The sequence below is a fragment of the Balaenoptera ricei genome, chromosome 1 (assembly GCF_028023285.1).
Source record: "Balaenoptera ricei isolate mBalRic1 chromosome 1, mBalRic1.hap2, whole genome shotgun sequence".
Lineage (NCBI taxonomy): Eukaryota > Metazoa > Chordata > Mammalia > Artiodactyla > Balaenopteridae > Balaenoptera > Balaenoptera ricei.
Window position 1 is genome coordinate 81,625,207 of NC_082639.1, and position 18,781 is coordinate 81,643,987.

An 18,781-nucleotide genomic window follows, 5' to 3' on the forward strand; every position below is an offset into this window, starting at 1 on the left:
GATCTATACTTCTGTTTTTGTGCCAGTACCATACTGTCTTGATTACTGTAGCTTTGTAGTATAGTCTGAAGTCAGGGAGCCTGATTCCTCCAGCTCTATTTTTCTTTCTCAAGATTGCCCTGGCTGTTCGGGATATTTTGTGTTTCCATACAAATTGTGAAATTTTTTGTTCTAGTTCTGTGAAAAATGCCATTGGTAGTTTGATAGGGATTGCACTGAGTCTGTAGATTGCTTTGGGTAGTAGAGTCACTTTCACAATGTTGATTCTTCCAATCCAAGAACATGGTATATCTCTCCATCTGTTTGTATCATCTTTAATTTCTTTCATCAGTGTCTTATAGTTTTCTGCATACAGGTCTTTTGTCTCCTTAGGTAGGTTTATTCCTAGGTATTTTATTCTTTTTGTTGCAATGGGAAATAGGAGTGTTTCCTTAATTTCTCTTTCAGATCTTTCATCATTAGTGTATAGGAATGCAAGAGATTTCTGTGCATTAATTTTGTATTCTGCTACTTTACCAAATTCATGGATTAGAGAACAGTATGGAGGTTCCCTAAAAAACTAAAAATAGAACTACCATACGACCCAGCAATCCCACTACTGGGCATATACCCTGAGAAACCCATAATTCAAAAAGAGACATGTACCACAATGTTCACTGCAGCTCTATTTACAATAGCCAGGACATGGAAGCCACCTAAGTGTCCATCAACAGATGAATGGATAAAGATGTGGCACATATATACATGGGAATATTACACAGACATAAAAATAAATGAAATTGAGTTATTTGTAGTGAGGTGGATGGACCTAGAGACTGTCATACAGAGTGAAGTAAGTCAGAAAGAGAAAAATAAGTACCGTATGCTAACACATATATATGGAATCTCAAAAAAAAAAATGGTTCTGAAGAGCCTAGGGGCAGGACAGGAATAAAGATGCAGACGTAGAGAATGGACTTGAGGACACGGGAAGGGGCAAGGGTAAGCTGTGACCAAGTGAGAGAGTGTCATGGACTTCTATATACTATCAAATGTAAAATAGATAGCTAGTGGGAAGCAGCCGCATAGCACAGGGAGATCAGCTCAGTGCTGTGTGACCACCTAGAGGGGTGGGATAGGGAGGGTGGGAGGGAGACACAAGAGGGAGGAGATATGGGGATATATGTATATGTATAGCTGATTCACTTTGTTATAAAGCAGAAACTAACTACACCATTGTAAAGCAATTATAATCCAATAAAGATGTTAAAAAAACAAAATTTAAAAAAAGGAAACTGATGGTTTACTGATCGCTTTACGCAGACAGAAAGCATAGACACTGCAGACTGAAGCTAAGCTAGTTGCAACAGAAAGAGTAGTACAATAAATTCTTTTAATTAATCATATCATCAAATTCCTCAGGAAGTCAGACAACTAATTAAAAATTTAAAACAATCCTATGAAAAGAAAAAGAATAAAGAGTTTGAGTGAAGATCTAAAGGCTTCTCCTATGATTAAAAATACATGAATTTTTCAACAGAAACATATATCAGTGGAACAAGATAGAAAGCCCAGAGATAAACCCACACACCTATGGTCAACTAATCTATGACAAAGGAGGCAAAGATATACAATGGAGAAAAGACAGTCTCTTCAATAAGTGGTGCTGGGAAAACTGGACAGCTACATGTAAAAGAATGAAATTAGAACACTCCCTAACACCATACACAAAAACAATCTCAAAATGGATTTGAGACCTAAATGTAAGACCAGGCACTATAAAACTCTTAGAGGAAAACATAGGAAGAACACTCTTTGACATCAATCACAGCAAGATCTTTTTTGATCCACCTCCTAGAGTAATGGAAATAAAAACAAAAATAAATAAATGGGACCTAATGAAACTTCAAAGCTTTTGCACAGCAAAGGAAACCATAAACAAGACGAAAAGACAACCCTCAGAATGGGAGAAAATATTTGCAAACGAATCAACGGACAAAGGATTAATCTCCAAAATATATAAACAGCTCATTCAGCTCAATATTAAAGAAACAAACACCCCAATCCAAAAATGGGCAGAAGACCTAAATAGACATTTCTCCAAAGAAGACATACAGATGGCCAAGAAGCACATGAAAAGCTGCTGAACATCACTAATTATCAGAGAAATGCAAATCAAAACTACAATGAGGTATCACCTCACACCAATTAGAATGGGCATCATCAGAAAATTGACAAACAACAAATGCTGGAGAGGGTGTGGAGAAAAGGGAACCCTCTTGCACTGTTGGTGGGAATGTAAATTGATACAGCCACTATGGAGAACAGTATGGAGGTTCCTTAAAAAACTAAAAATAGATTTACCATATGATCCAGCAATCCCACTACTGGGTGTATACCCAGAGAAAACCATAATTCAAAAAGACACATGCACCCCAATGTTCACTGCAGCACTATTTACAATAGCCAGGTCATGGAAGCAACCTAAATGCCCATTGACAGACGAATGGTTAAAGAAGTTGTGGTACATATATACAATGGAATATTACTCAGCCATAAAAAGGAACGAAATTGAGTCATTTGCTGAGACGTGGATAGATCTAGAGACTGTCATACAGAGTGAAGTAAGTCAGAAAGAGAAAAACAAATATCGTATATTAACACATGTATGTGGAACCTAGAAAAATGGTACAGATGAGCCAGTTTGCAGGGCAGAAGTTGAGACACAGATGTAGAGAACAGATATATGGACACCACGGGGGGAAAACCGCGGTGGGGTGGGGATGGTGGTGTGCTGAATTGGGCGATTGGGATTGACATGTATACACTGATGTGTATAAAATTGATGACTAACAAGAACCTGCAGTATAAAAACAAACAAACAAACAAAACAACTAATACTAAACTTTCACTGGGTTATTTGTATGGAAATATGTTAATATAAATGTTTCAGACATTACATGAAACTTGTAAAAATCTTATATGCTCTGGTATAATGTTATAAGTCATAATTCTAGTTATTACTTTAAAATGTATACCTCAGGAAAAAAAAAAAAAAGATTAACTATGAGTTGAACCTGGATGATGGATACAGAAGAGTTCATTATACTGCTATTTTTGTTTATATTTTATTGTTTTTATTGTTTTCTATAATAAAATGTTTTTAAAAAAATAAAGAAAAAAATAACATAATTTTTAACGCAAAGACTTGAAAATACATGTTTTGTTCAGAAGCTTTTTACTACTTCCTTAAATGTTCATGGCTGTGTTATAGAGAGTATCCTTAGGAAAACTGAGGTAATGCTGTGGTGGTAAAATTATAAACATAAAAGTTAGATCACCTAGATCAGCAATGTCCAACAGAAATATAATGCAAGCCCCTACATAATTTTAAATATTCTAATAGCCAAATTTAAAGTATAAAGAAATAGTTGCAATTAATTTTAATAATTTATCAAATATAGTCAAAATATTACATATTTTTAGTATGTAATCAAAATTGTTTTAATTAATGAGATTTCCCCCCCCCCTCCCAAATCAGCTCTTCAAAATCTAGAGCATATATTACTCTTACAGCCCATCACAATTTAGACCAGCAACATTTCAGGAGCTCAACTGTCACATATGGCTAATGGCTTCCATATTGGACAGTGTAGACTTAGATGTTGGTAGGATACAAAGATATATAAATTAAGGTTTCAAAGATTCCTGCTTACCATATTTAAAAAAATAAATAAAATATATTTACTTTAGTTTAGAAGAACCATTTCCTCATTCTCATATTTCACCCCCCAAAATCTGCTAAAAAGTAAAATCTGATTCTACATAACAGAATGCAAAAGGAAACAAACATGGTTGCAATGCCAAACTTTTAAACCACACAAATAATGGCCCGTTTAAAATTTAAATCAGCACTATTCCCCTCCTTAATTAAAATTCATTGCTATTACACTTGAACCTTACCTTCTTAAATTCATCTCAGCCAAAGCCTTTGTATTTTTAAAATGAAAAACACACTTAACACAGAAAAAAAAATAGCTGTCCTATTTCAACTTCAAGGCTATCAATAATTAACTTTCATCAAACAGATCTTTGACATCGTATTGAACCATTTCTTCACATCTTTCTGGGGTTGCCAGATGCACTGATTTTTAAAAAGTGATAACTGCAGTAAAACTATGGGAAGGAAAAACAGTTCCTTTATAGAATTTGGTATTTTCATGTTTCTTCAATTTTAATTTTCTAAAATACTCTTAAAGTATTTTATACTTTCTTAATCAAAGACAGTTAAACAACACAAAAGATTCATCTACATTTACAAAAGAGAAGAAAAAATCCTAAATAAAAGCATCTCCCCTGTTAGAAGTAACAGTTATGTCTCAATTTTTACTTTAGATACATAACTTGCATATATCTACATTACAAACCACAGAAGTGGTCAGAGAAAATTTAGTTTATTATTCTTGCAATTTTTCCTTGGACTTAATGCATTGGTGGCGTACTAGAGCAGAACAGGGGAAGGTGAGCTAGATCTTAGTGTTTGTCATTTTATTTTTTATTAAAGTCAGAAAGATGTGTTTTTCCACCAGGATTGTTCTCCTAAGGCAAAACAAAATATTGCTACATTTACCCATTCTCTACACATAAATCCTTCCCATGGATTCTGGGTTTTAATGATTTTTTTAAAAAGAGTGAGAGACTCAAAATGTGAACTCAAAAAAGTACAAAGTTTTGAGTAATTCCACACAAGAACAAAGGGCAAAAACCTTCTGCTTCTTTTACTTTTTCAAAGTCTTACTTGTCAAAATCTCTTTTCTAGACATCTTTAAACAATTCTAACAATTATTATTTAATTGTTAACATATATGCCAAGCACATTTAGTATTCTGGAATAAATTGTGAATTACTTGGGGAAAAGTTCATCTATACACACATCACTTGCAACAATTTTTATATGGTGTTTTCTATATTTTAATTATACAGTAATTATTGATCATAACCATAAAAATAAATTCAACTTTGGTCACTTACAAACTCAGGGCCAAAGTTATCTTTTGTGCGAACTACTTTTCATGTAAGAACCAATTCAAAACTTATAAATTCTTTACATCCTTTAGCATTATCTATACGTGTTTTACTTTGCCAGTCCTGCCCTGGTTTTATATTCCACTAAGTTTTCCACACCATACACCTCCTTTTGTTCTCTTTAACAGTCTCCGCCACTTTGTTTTCTGTGAGCAACTATTTGCTCATAACTGCCTTCACACAACCCAACACTCCACTTTGCTCTTTCATGAGCCTCTTCCAAATTCATCTTATCCAAGAAACTTTGCCAATCTACATATTATGCTAGAAAACTACCTCCTCCTAAAACCTCAACCAAAAGACTTTGCTCTAAATCTTTCAAATGCAATAAGCAAAGGGGCACAAAGTTAATATCAATACACACATAAAACCCACATAAAGTTATCATCATGTGGCACACTGAGCTTTCTATCTTACCCATCAAATGCTGAGAGCCAAAGAAAACCCTTTAAAAGCACTTTCTAAGAAACAATAATCAGAAGGGGACAATTTCTATTGCCAGGTTTGTATGGGCTAACATTAGGTCTTCTTCTAGTTGTTCATTTGGGCCAGGTTCAAAATCTCTAGCTTGTAAATTCTATTTCCAGGTAATTTCTTTCACGTCTCTATTTTCTGTCTCCATATCAACAGAAAGGGACCAAACCTGAGGACAGGTCATTTGAAAGCAAAAATTTCAACAACTACCTCAGCAATAAATTTTTTTTAAAGCTGAGCAGAGTTAATATTCAGGATATATAAGACTTTGGCCAACAGGCAACAATGGACAGCAATTTCTGAAACTCAGGAGATAAGTGAGGTAAGACCTATGATTGCCATCTTACCTGCCTTGAGAGAGTTTCCAGATTCTGGCATGCATAGGAAGAATTCAACAGAACCTAGTGAACTTTCTCAATTGAGTAGACAGAGCTGAGAGCATGAGGGGACCAAAGTGGCTAGAGTCCAAGGAACAGAGTATCAGAGAGGTAAGAAGTACACAAACAAGATCTTCAGAGACTGACAGAGGATACCCATTAAGTATTCAGCTGGGAACTGATCAGCACATGTATGTAAGGAAACTACCCAAAGCTAGAGAAAAAAACCCACCAGAAAAGATTAAACAGTGGCCACCATTCACACAGGGCCAGGAATAGTATCTGTCCCCACCGGCCAGACTGGAAAACCTGTTTCAAGGCATACTGGGTAAAGTACACAAAAGGGTCGTGCCTCAGTAGGAGGGAATAATAGCCCTAGGCTGTGCACTACTCCAGAGCAAATTCTTTCCAAGTAACTTAACTGCATTCTTGAACAAAGCTCAAGAATATTTACAGGAAAACAGCCAAACCAAGTGAGGTAAAATTCACATTGTAAGACATCCAATCAAATATTATCAGGCATGCAAAGAAGCAGAAAAATATAACCAATGAGAAGAAAAAGCAATTAATCAAAAGCAAACTGGTATTGATAGAAATGTTAGAACTACCAGACAAGGCCATTAAAAGTTATTAAGACTATATTTCTGTATGTTCAAAACTTAAGTAGAGACATACGAACAACACTCAGCTCCACCTTCTAGAGGTGAAAAATGTGAGAGATGGAAAAACACACTGGATAGGATTAATGGCAAATTAGACATGGCAGATCACAATATAGAGAACTTGAATACAAAGCAATAAAAATTTTCCAGAAAGTGAACACAGTATCAGTGAGCTGTGGAACAACTTCGAGTGGCCTAATATTTGTGTAATTAGAGTCACTGAGGAGGAGGAGAGAAAGGAACAAAAAAATTTGAAGAATAAAATGGTCGAAAAGTTTCCAAATTTGAGGAAAATTATTAAGTCTACAAGAAGTTCAACAAAACCCAAAAGTAAGAAACATGCAGAAAACTACAATAAGGCACCTCAGAATCACTGCTTAAAACCAGGGATAAAGGACTTCCCTGTGTGGCTCAGTGGTTAAGAGTCCACCTGCCAATGCAGGGGATATGGGTTCGAGCCCTGGTCCAGGAAGATCCCACATGCCGTGGAGCAACTAAGCCTGTGTGCCACAACTACGGAGCCTGCACTCTAGAGCTTGCACGCCACAATTACTGAGCACGCATTCCACAACTACTGAGCCTGCATGCCGCAACTACTGAAGCCCAGGAGCCTAGAGCCCGTGCTCCGCAACAAGAGAAGCCACCGCAGTGAGAAGCCCATGCACCGCAACAAAGAGTAGCCACTGCTCACCACAACTAGAGAAAGCCCGCGCACAGCAATGAAGACCCAACGCAGCCAAAATTTAATCAATCAATTAATTAGTAAATAAACAAAACCAGGGATAAAGAAAAAATCTAAAAGGAGACAGAGAGGGAAAATGACACATTATATACACAGGAACAAAGATAAGGATTGCATCAGATTTCCTGATGTAAACAATACAAGAGTGAAGTCAATGACACATCATTACAGTACTGAAGGAAAACAAACAAAACAAACAAACACAAAGCCCTGTCAACCTAGAGTCCTATACTCAGAAAAAATATTTTTAAAACAGCAAGATCTTTTTTGATCCACCTCCTAGAGTAATGGAAATAAAAACAAAAATAAATAAATGGGACCTAATGAAACTTCAAAGCTTTTGCACAGCCAAGGAAACCATAAACAAGACGAAAAGACAACCCTCAGGATGGGAGAAAATATTTGCAAACGAATCAACAGACAAAGGATTAATCTCCAAAATATATAAACAGCTCATTCAGCTCAATATTAAAGAAACAAACACCCCAATCCAAAAATGGGCAGAAGACCCAAATAGACATTTCTCCAAAGAAGACATACAGACGGACACGAAGCACATGAAAAGATGTTCAACATCACTAATTATTAGAGAAATGCAAATCAAAACTACAATGAGGTATCACCTGACACCAGTTAGAATGGCCATCATCAGAAAATCTACAAACAACAAATGCTGGAGAGGGTGTGGAGAAAAGGGAACCCTCTTGCACTGTTGGTGGGAATGTAAATTGATACAGCCACTATGGAGAACAGTATGGAGGTTCCTTAAAAAACTAAAAATAGAATTACCATATGACCCAGCAATCCCACTACTGGCCATATACCCAGAGAAAACCGTAATTCAAAAAGACACATGCACCCGAGTGTTCATTGCAGCACTACTTACAACAGCCAGGACATGGAAGCAACCTAAATGCCCATCAACAGACGAATGGATAAAGAAGTTGTGGTACATATATACAATGGAATATTACTCAGCCATAAAAAAGAACGAAATTGAGTCATTTGTTGAGACGTGGATGGATCTAGAGACTGTCATACAGAGTGAAGTAAGTCAGAAAGAGAAAAACAAATATCGTATATTAACGCATGTATGTGGAACCTAGAAAAATGGTACAGATGAGCCGGTTTGCAGGGCAGAAGTTGAGACACAGATGTAGAGAACAGACATATGGACACCAAGGGGGGAAAACTGCGGTGGGGTGGGGATGGTGGTGTGCTGAATTGGGCGATTGGGATTGACATGTATACACTGATGTGTATAAAATTGATGACTAATAAGAACCTGCAGTATAAAAAAACAAACAAACAAAACAACTAATACTAAACTTTCACTGGGTTATTTGTATGGAAATATGTTAATATAAATGTTTCAGACATTACATGAAATTTCTAAAAATCTTATATGTTATGGTATAATGTTATAAGTCATAATCCTAGTTATTACTTTAAAATGTATATCTCAGAAATAACTAATTTTCTTGTCAACTGCATTATTATGAACTTTCATCAAATCTTTAACCGCGGTCACTTTTAAGTCTTTTGTCATTTACAGACAGTTCTGGGTGTACTCTGATGCTTTTGCAAATATGTTCCTATAAAAGGGTTTCATCTTCAAGAAATTCATGGAAAAGACTGACAAGTACAGGTTTCTGGTAACTGACTGTACTGCTGAACTGAATGAACAAGCATTTTCAGAATTCTAATGAAAAACTGATGAACTCATAAAAGTGCTAACAAAAGATCAAAATGAAAAAAAAATTAATTACATGGGATTGAGTGAACTGATGAGGATGAGTATAATTTTTGTGACTTTCTCTTTGAATTAAAAAAAAAAAAATCCCACAAGGACTCAGAGGCAAAGAATATACAAATGAATTTTCACTGCAAAGTAAAGGAGCTGCTACAGTGGAGGATTACTGGACTGAATGTCAATATTATGACATAGTATGAGTGTGTTTCATGTTTGGTAATTGCAATCATTGTTGCTTTTGTTGTGGTCATCCATGTACAATGCTTGGTGTCAGTCTATTTATCTCTTGTAAAAATAAAATACAGTGTGTGTGTGTGTGTGTGTGTGTGTGTGTGTGTGGAAAAAAAAAATTGACACAAGAAAAATGAAAAAAAAGAACAAAAAAAAACAACTTAACAAATAGTCCATCAAAATTAGAAAGTTACATGGCCATAGTAAGAACAAGTTCAGATGAAAGGTAAGTCATCCATTATCATTATGTTCTTTTCTGATTAATATATCCTAATGTGCCTAGAAGGTTGTTCAGACATAATAAAACCTATTTCAAGAATTTTCTAGTATAAATAGTATAGATACTGTGTTCATAAGTACGATACCTTAAAAGCCACCTCTTAGTTCTCATAAATATATTTAAAAGAAAACAAACAAAAATAGGTTATTGTTAAAATAAAAATCGTAACCATTAAAAAATTAATTCATGTCTTACTAAATTACAGAAATGTTGCTTGCGTTAAACTTTTTAACTAATTAGATCAAAGTGTTTTATATCACAAATTTAATGGTAATAGAGATAGCTATCAAATGTGTTTACTTCTTTTTTTATTAGTGAAGCTTTTATTTCCACCAGAGTACTGCATGTATTTGAAAATACACCTAAATCTGTATTTGAAAAAAAAAAAGTTTGTCCAAAAGTTATAAATTACTACTTTGAAAAAACTTTCACTCTGTATAACCCTTACTATGAGATGTCCCATTTTATCAGGTGTGTGGCTTTTTAAAGATACTGGCCCAAGCAAAACCTGATATGATTTTAACATCTACTCTTGATGTGAGCAAATAATAAGATAAAATATTCCTATCACATTGTCCGAAAAGGGGTGCTGTTATTTTATTTTCCCTGTTCTCTTCTCTTTCTTCTCCTCTTCCTTCCTCCTTCATCTTCTTTAAGCATACTAATACTAGGATATTAATAAAATAAATATAAGCAAATGATGTTTAAACGTGTTTTCTAAAAGAACAATTACTGTTTACCTGTTTTTCCATTAAATATGATATTCCCTGCCTAAAAAAAAAAAAAAAAAAAATCAAAGGCAAAATGAAGACTCTGACATACAAGAGCAACCCACACTACATGAAATATAAAAGGAAATCCTCCAGACAGAAGGAAAATTCTATCCGTTGGAAATCTGGAGCTAAAAAAAGAACAAAAGCGCACCAGAAATGGAAGCTATGTAGGCAAATATAAGATTTTTTTCTTATTATTTCAATCTCATTTAAAAGATAATTGACTACTGAAGCAAAAATAATAATGTAGGGGCTTCCCTGGTGGCGCAGTGGTTGAGAATCTGCCTGCCAATGCAGGGGACACAGGTTCGAGCCCTGGTCTGGGAAGATCCCACATGCTGCGGAGCAACTAGGCCCGTGAGCCACAACTACTGAGCCTGCGCATCTGGAGCCTGTGCTCCGCAACAAGAGAGGCTGCGATAGTGAGAGGCCCACGCACCGCAATGAAGAGTGGCCCCCACTTGCCGCAACTAGAGAAAGCCCTTGCACAGAAACGAAGACCCAACACAGCCAAAAATAAATAAATAAATAAAATAAAAATAAAGGAATTCCTTTAAAAAAAAATAATAATAATAATAATGTAGTATGGGGTTTATAACATATACAAAAGCAAAATGCATGATAAAACTAGCACAAAGGACTGGAGAGGAGAAATGGAAATGTACTATTCAAAACTAGAGCAAAGGACTACAGAGGAGAAATGGAAATGTACTATTCTAAGTTCTTACACTATGTGTGAAATGGTATGAGATCTCTTGAAGGCATACTGTGCTAAGTTAGTTAAGAATGTATACTATGAACCCTAAAGCAACCAGCAAAATAACAAAGAGTTATAGCCAATAAATCAACAAAAGATAAAATAGAATCATAAACAACATTTCATTCAGTCAAAAGGCAGAAAAATTAAAAGATAAAGAACAGTAAAACAAGATGACAAATATAAACATAACCATATCAAGAATTACATTAAATGTAAATGATCTATTTTCCTCAAAACCTAGAAAACACTATGTTAAGTAAAAGAAGCTAGTCACAAAAGACTACCAATGAAATGTCCAGAGTAGGCAAATCTATGGAGACAGAAAGTAGATTAGTGGTTACCAGCAGCTGGAAGGAGGGAGGAAAGGGGAGACTAATGGATACAAAGTTTCTTTTGGGAGTCATAAAAATGTTCTGAAATTGGATAGTGGTAATGTTTGCACAACTTTGTGAGTGCACTAAAAATACCACTAAATTGTACACTTTAAAGGGGTGGATTTTATGGTATGTGAATAATTAAGAGCACAATAACAATACAATAAAAATACTGGAAAAGGTGCTGAAATAATAATAAGCATATATTTTCTTAGATCCAGCAAGAAGATTCTAATCCCCACTTCACTCTATAAGGAGTGTGAGTATGTGATCTGCTTTGGCCAATAGAATGTAAGTTGAAGTTATGTGTATCACTCTCCAGCAGATGTTTTAAGATATATTTCCACTATTTGCCATGAGTCTGGTTTATCCTGCATAGGGGCTGGTCACTGGTCCAGAAATGAAGAAATGTGCAGCAAAAATGTACTAAGCCTGCAGTTTGAGATGAACGTTAATGTGAGCAAGAAATAAAATTTTGTCATAATTTTTTAAAAAAGTGATCTAATTACCGTAATTAAAAGGCAAAGATTGTCAGATTGTATTTTAAAAAGCAAGAGCCACTATATGCTAACTGACAAACTTTAAAGATAAAGAAAAAAACAGAATAAAAGTAAAGGATGGGGGCTTCCCTGGTGGCGCAGTGGTTGAGAATCTGCCTGCCAATGCAGGGGACACGGGTTCGAGCCCTGGTCTGGGAAGATCCCACATGCCGCGGAGCGGCTAGGCCCGTGCGCCACAACTACTGAGCCTGCGCGTCTGGAGCCTGTGCTCCGCAACAAGAGAGGCCGCGATAGTGAGAGGCCCGCGCACCGCGATGAAGAGTGGTCCCCACTTGCCGCAACTAGAGAAAGCCCTCGCACAGAAACGAAGACCCGACACAGCCATAAATAAATAAAAATAAATAAATAAATATTTAAAAAAAAAAAAAAAAAAAAAAAGTAAAGGATGGAAAAATATATAAAATTTTAACATTATTCAAAAGAAAGCTACAGTGACTATATGAGATAAAGTAGATTTCTAAGCAAACAATATTACTAGGGATAATGAGTGCATTTCACAACAGGACATAACAATTCTAAATGTTTATATACACAATAATAAAACTTCACATTACATGAAACAAAGACTGATAAAAATTTAAAGAGAAATAAATCCACAATTATAGTTGGAGGTTTCAATACTCCTCTCTCAACATCTGACATCAATATCTGATACAACAAGTAAACATAAAACCAGCAAAGATACAGTAGACTTGAACAACACTATCAATCAATTTGAATCAATTAACATTTATAGAATATGCCACCAAACAACAGCTAAATACACAATCTTCTCAAGGGCACATAAAATATTTATCAAAACAGACCATACTCAGGACCATAAAATTTAAAGGGATGTTGCTAAAGCAGAGCTTTAGGAGAAACGTACAGAACTAAACACTTATATTAGAAAAGAGGAAAGATCACAAAGACATTACAAGGACACAAGACATTACAGATAAAGGTCAAAGACTTCGGAAGACAACTACAGACCAATTTCCCTCCTGAACATAGATGCAAAAATTCCAAACAAAATCTTAGCACATCAAATCCAACAATATTTTATAGAGACAGTAAACAATACTTTATAAAGACAGTATATAATGACTAAGTGGGGTTTATCCTAGGAATGCAAAGTTGGTTTAACATTTAAAACTCAAATGTAATTTGCCATATTTAACTAAAAGAGGAAAACGATGTAATCACTTCAATAGATTCAGGAAAAGCATTTGACAAAATCCAACTTCTGTTTCTTATAAACTCTCAGCAAATGAGAAATAGAAAAGAACTTCTTCAATCTGATAAGAGTCATCTACAGAAACCTACAATTAACTTCATATTTAATGCTTCCCCCTTAAGATCAGGAAAACAAGGCTATCTGTTCATCGCTTACACTCAAATTTGTACTGGAGGTACTAGTCAGTTGCAATAAGGCAATAAAAAGGTATAAAAGGCATCCATATTGTAAAGGAAGACACAAACATGCTTTTATTCACGGACCACATGCTCATCTATGTAGAAAATCTAATGGAATCTTAAAAAACAACAAAACCTACCAGAACAAGTGAATTTATCAAGGTAGCAGGATTACACGAATGACAAAAGAAAAATGATTGTATTTCTATATGGTAGCAATGAACAATCAAAAATTAAATTTACAAAAACAATACCATGCACAAGTAATAAGTAAATGAGAAATATATTGTGTTCATGGGTGGAAGGCAATACTGTTAGGAATTCAACAGCATTCTGATTAAAATCTCAGCAAGTGTTTTTGTACAAATTACTTGATGTAAAATTCACAAGGGTATGATAAACAGCAAAAATAGTCAAAAGAACAAAGACGGAGGATTAACACTATCTGATTTCAAGACTTATTAGAAAGCTACAATAAACAAGACAGTGTCATACTAACATTAAAGTAGACAAATAGATCAGTGGAACAGAAAAAGAATCCAGAAAGAAGCACATAACGTATACAGACAACTGACTTTTGACAAAAGTGCAAAAGTAATTAAGTGGAGAAAGGACAGTCTTTTCAACAAATACAAAAACAATTAAACATGCATATTCAAAAACTGAACTTTGATCTATGCTCTGTTTCATACAAAAAAATTAACTCAAATGTACGACAGTAAATCTAAAACTTAAAAATATAAAACTTCTCTAACACAGCAGTCTACCTGTGTGACCCTGAGCCATCAAAAGCACAGTCCATAAAAGAACAACTTCAAATTGGACTTAATTACAATTTTAAACTTTTGCTCTTCAAAAGATAATGCTAAGAGAATAAGCCACAGACTGCAAAAAAATATTTGAAAAACATATATATGGATAAAGGACTTGTACATGAAATATATAAAGAACTCTTAAAACACAACAATAAGAAAGCAAACGACCTAATTTTTTTAAATGGGCAAAAATTTCAGACAGACATTTAATCAAAGATGATATATCAATGGCAAATAAGCACATAAAAAGATGCTCAACACCATTAGGGAAATGCAAATTAAAACCACAAGATACAAATACCTACTAGAATGGCTAAAATTAAAAGAGCGACTGTACCAAGCATTGGTAAGGATGTAGAAGAACTGAAATGTTCATACACGGATGATGAGAAGGTGGAAAACTATAGGCCCTTTGGAAAACAGTTTGACAATTAAATGTACACCTACCATATAAACCAGCCATTCCATTCCTAGGTATCTACCCAGGAGAAATGAAAGCATAAATCTATACAAAGGTTTGTACACAAATGTTTTAGCATTTCACAACAGGTGAGTAGGTACACTGTGATATATCCATATAATGGAATATTACTAACCAAAAAAAAGGAATGAACTATTCGTATGTGTTACAACATAAAAATTATGCTAGTGAAATAACCCATTAAAAAAGAGTACATACTTTATGATTCTATTTCTATAAAACTGTAGAAAATGCAAACTAATCTACAGTGACCAAAGGCAAATCAACGGCTATCTGGGGATAGAAAGGCAGATAACAGATATGTTCATTTTCTTGATTTGGTTGATAATTTTACAGGTATATACATATGTCAAAACTTATCAAATTGTACACCTTAAGTATGTGTACTTTATTATGTACATTATATATCAAAAGAGCTGTTAGAAATTATATTACCCTTAAAGCCAGTGGTGGTATATATCTTGACTGAACATAAAAGGACACTCTTCCAATAACTCTTTAATAGCTGATGCCCAGAGAACTTCTGATAGTAATATTAGTGAAGGGGCACCCAGGGTCCACAGTACACATTAATAACAGAGTAAACAAGTATTCTATATCACACCATTAAAAGAAAAGAATACTTTGCCTTCCATGAATAAATTTATGAAGAGATTTCCCACTCTAAATCACAAATCAGATATCCATCCTAAATTAAATAATTCTACAGCTTAACCAAAGGGGACTATTTAGAGAGCTTAAAAAACAAAAATGGTAATTTTATTTGCCTTAAAAATCTTTTCTAAAATTCAGGAAAAATTTAGATAATTTGCTATATTAAGAAAACAAATCTCTACAGCTATCCAAGGCAGAAGAAAATTTTAGTCCAACTTTAGTTTTAAGACCAACTCCTCCAAAAAAGACTTGAATACTTTTGTTAAGTAACTTTGATAAACAAGGAGCCAAAAACTAAACATTCTTTCTTTTCTTTGGCTGCGCCACACAGCTTGCGGGACCTCATTCCCTGACCAGGGCTAGAACCCGGGCCACAGCAGTGAAAGCCCAGAATCCTAACCACTAGGCCACCAGGGAACTCCCCTAAACATTCTTAATTTGAACAAATATTTTAAATTTTGATTATGGCATATATACATAAATGAATGGTTGAGTTTGTATGATAATTAAAAGAAAGAAAACCCAAGCAACCTCACTTACCTATTTTGTTCCTCCAGTTTAGCCAGGAGTTCTAAGTCGTCTGGACTCAACTGTGACGGGGAAGATGGTGAAAGGGCTGGCGTTGACAGTGTGGTGGATGAGGATGTAGTGTGTAATGAAGCAGATGGACTTGCCACCTGACTGGCCATCTGACTGACTGTATGTGACACTGTGTTCTTTACCCATGAGAGAGTAGAACTCAACTTTTCTGCAACCTTGTCTGTCGCCACCTAAGGATAAAAATAACAGTTGCATACATCAATTTTATTGTATGCATTACCAAGAACTTGATAATCCTGGTTAGTTTTACTTTATAACCACCATCAGAATATTCTCTTTGAGTTAATAAAGGTAAAACCTGTTTTAGCAATGACTGTCCTAACATACAGCTTTTGGAAACTCCTTATTTCAGTTCTGTGACATGAACAAATTAGAACAATGTTTTCCAAACTACAGGCTAAAATCCATCAGGGAGTGATAAAATCAATTTAATAGGTAACACCAGCATTTTTTTAAAAATGAAAAAGAGCATAAAGTGTCAATGTAAAGATATGTTGTCTTATAAAATTTCTGTCTCAGTTGCATATATGCATTAAAACTACATACTACATGTATGTTGAGCTGGGATATGAAATATATTCTTTATTGGGGTTACAGTCAAAAACATTTGAAAGCCGAGGAACTAAAACATGTCCATTAGGTGAGGAGGACAGGGAAATCCTATAATATGACCAACAATTCAACAAAAACTGGGCTTAGCATAAATAAGATGAAATGAGACTCATGATATATCTTCAAACCACTAAAGAGTATTTTTATTGAAGAGGATTTACCTCTAGAAGAACAAAATTACGATAAATGATTGATTTGACAGAGTAAGAGAGTTTTGGGGTACAATTTTCAAATAGTTAGAACTAGTCAGAAATAGAATGGGATGCCTAGAAAGAGTAGACATTCCCTACCAATGGCTACAATTAAGAATCCATAACACAACATTGTAAAGCAACCATACTCCAATAAAAATTTAAAAAACAGAATCCATTATAAGAGTCAACATGGAAACCTAAATGTCCACTGACAGATGAATGGATAAAGAAGATGTGGTACATATATACAATGGAATACTACTCAGCCATAAAAAGAATGAAATAATGCCATTTGCAGCAACATGGATACAACTACAGATTATCATACTAAGTGAAGTAAGTCAGAAAGATAAAGACAAATACCATATGATATCACTTATATGTGGAATCTAAAATATGACACAAATGAATATATCTATGCAACAGACTCAAGAACATAGAGAATAGACTGGTGGTTGCCAAGAGGGATGGGGTTAGGGGAGGGGTGAAGTGGAGTGGGAGTTTGGGATTAGCAGATGCAAACTGGTATATATAGAATAGATAAACAATAAGGTCTTACTGTATAGCACAGGGATCTATATTCAATATCCTGTGATAAACCATAATGGAAAAGAATATGAAAAAGAATGTTAAGAAAAATTAATTATAAGAGTCAAAAGTCAAGAGTTGGTTGAAGATGAGTTTCTGTTTTAGATGGGCAACCAGACCTAAAAAAGCCTTTCAAATCCCCCCCCCCGTCTCTAAGATTCAATGAACTATACAAACGTCTATATATTCGTCATAAATCATGCCAAAGTCCTAAGCAGATATGCCTATAGCAAATTCATTTGAAACACAAAATTAAGAAGTAAAGAAGTTGTGGTACATATATACAATGGAATATTACTCAGCCATAAAAAGGAACGAAATTGAGTCATTTGTTGAGACGTGGATGGATCTAGAGACTGTCATACAGAGTGAAGGAAGTCAGAAAGAGAAAAACAAATATCGTATATTAACACATGTATGTGGAACCTAGAAAATGGTACAGATGAACCGGGTTGCAGGGCAGAAGTTGAGACACAGATGTAGAGAACAAACGTATGGACACCAAGGGGGGAAAACTGCGGTGGGGTGGGGATGGTGGTGTGCTGAATTGGGCGATTGGGATTGACATGTATAAAGTGATGTGTATAAAACTGATGACTGATTAAAAATAAAAAAATATATATATATATACATAAGTAATATTCAAACAGGCATTATCACTTCAGTAATGAAAAACAATGTGAACAATAACCATATTTGAATACCTATACAAAACTAAACATTCTTGATTTGAGTTTACAAACCAAGGTACAGTAGTTTTTTTAAGGGATTATACTTTTTTGAAACTATCACAAAAAGAGCTTCTTTTTTTTAAAATAGATCTTTATAGGAGTATAACTGCTTCACAATACTGTGTTAGTTTCTGTTGTACAACAAAGTGAATCAGCCATATGCATACATATACCCCATATCCCCTCCCTCTTGAGCCTCCCTATCCCACCCCTCTAGGTCATCACAAAGCACCAAGCTGATCTCCCTGTGCTATGTGGCTGCTTCCCACTAGCTAACTATTTTACATTTGGTAGCGTATATATGTCGATGCTACTCTCATTTCACCCCAGAGTGAAGTTAAGTCAGAAAAAGAAAAAGAGCTTCTTGATTGTGAAGTTCTTAGACAAAAACTATGAAGTGCTTTTGCGTGCTTTGAGAAGATCTTAAATTTTATGCAATAGAAAATGACTAAAGCACTATAAAGTTGTTTTTTAGATAGACATATTCTCAGCTAACCTTGGTTACATATAGCAATTTATACACACAAAAATTAAAACACCAACTTATATACACAAATAAAAATGCCACCCAGACTATCTTAGCAGATACTACTCTCCCCTCATGGGTTGTCCAAGTCTTTCCTTCTCACTTCATCAACACATACATGTCCCCACTTCCTAG

The 18,781-nt window shown here is 34.8% G+C and overlaps 1 protein-coding gene across 6 annotated transcripts in view; it reads right to left on the reverse strand.

Moving 5' to 3' along the window:
* The window catches only part of EVI5 (ecotropic viral integration site 5), a 223,668-nt gene that overhangs the window by 151,081 nt on the left and 53,806 nt on the right, over positions 1 to 18,781 (reverse strand). For all 6 annotated transcript variants that reach the window (XM_059926358.1, XM_059926351.1, XM_059926347.1 and 3 more), the window contains exon 2: positions 15,936 to 16,165. In XM_059926358.1, coding sequence (XP_059782341.1) covers positions 15,936 to 16,084 — 149 coding nt within the window. In that variant the 5' untranslated portion in view covers positions 16,085 to 16,165. The remainder of the gene's footprint in view (positions 1 to 15,935; positions 16,166 to 18,781) is intronic.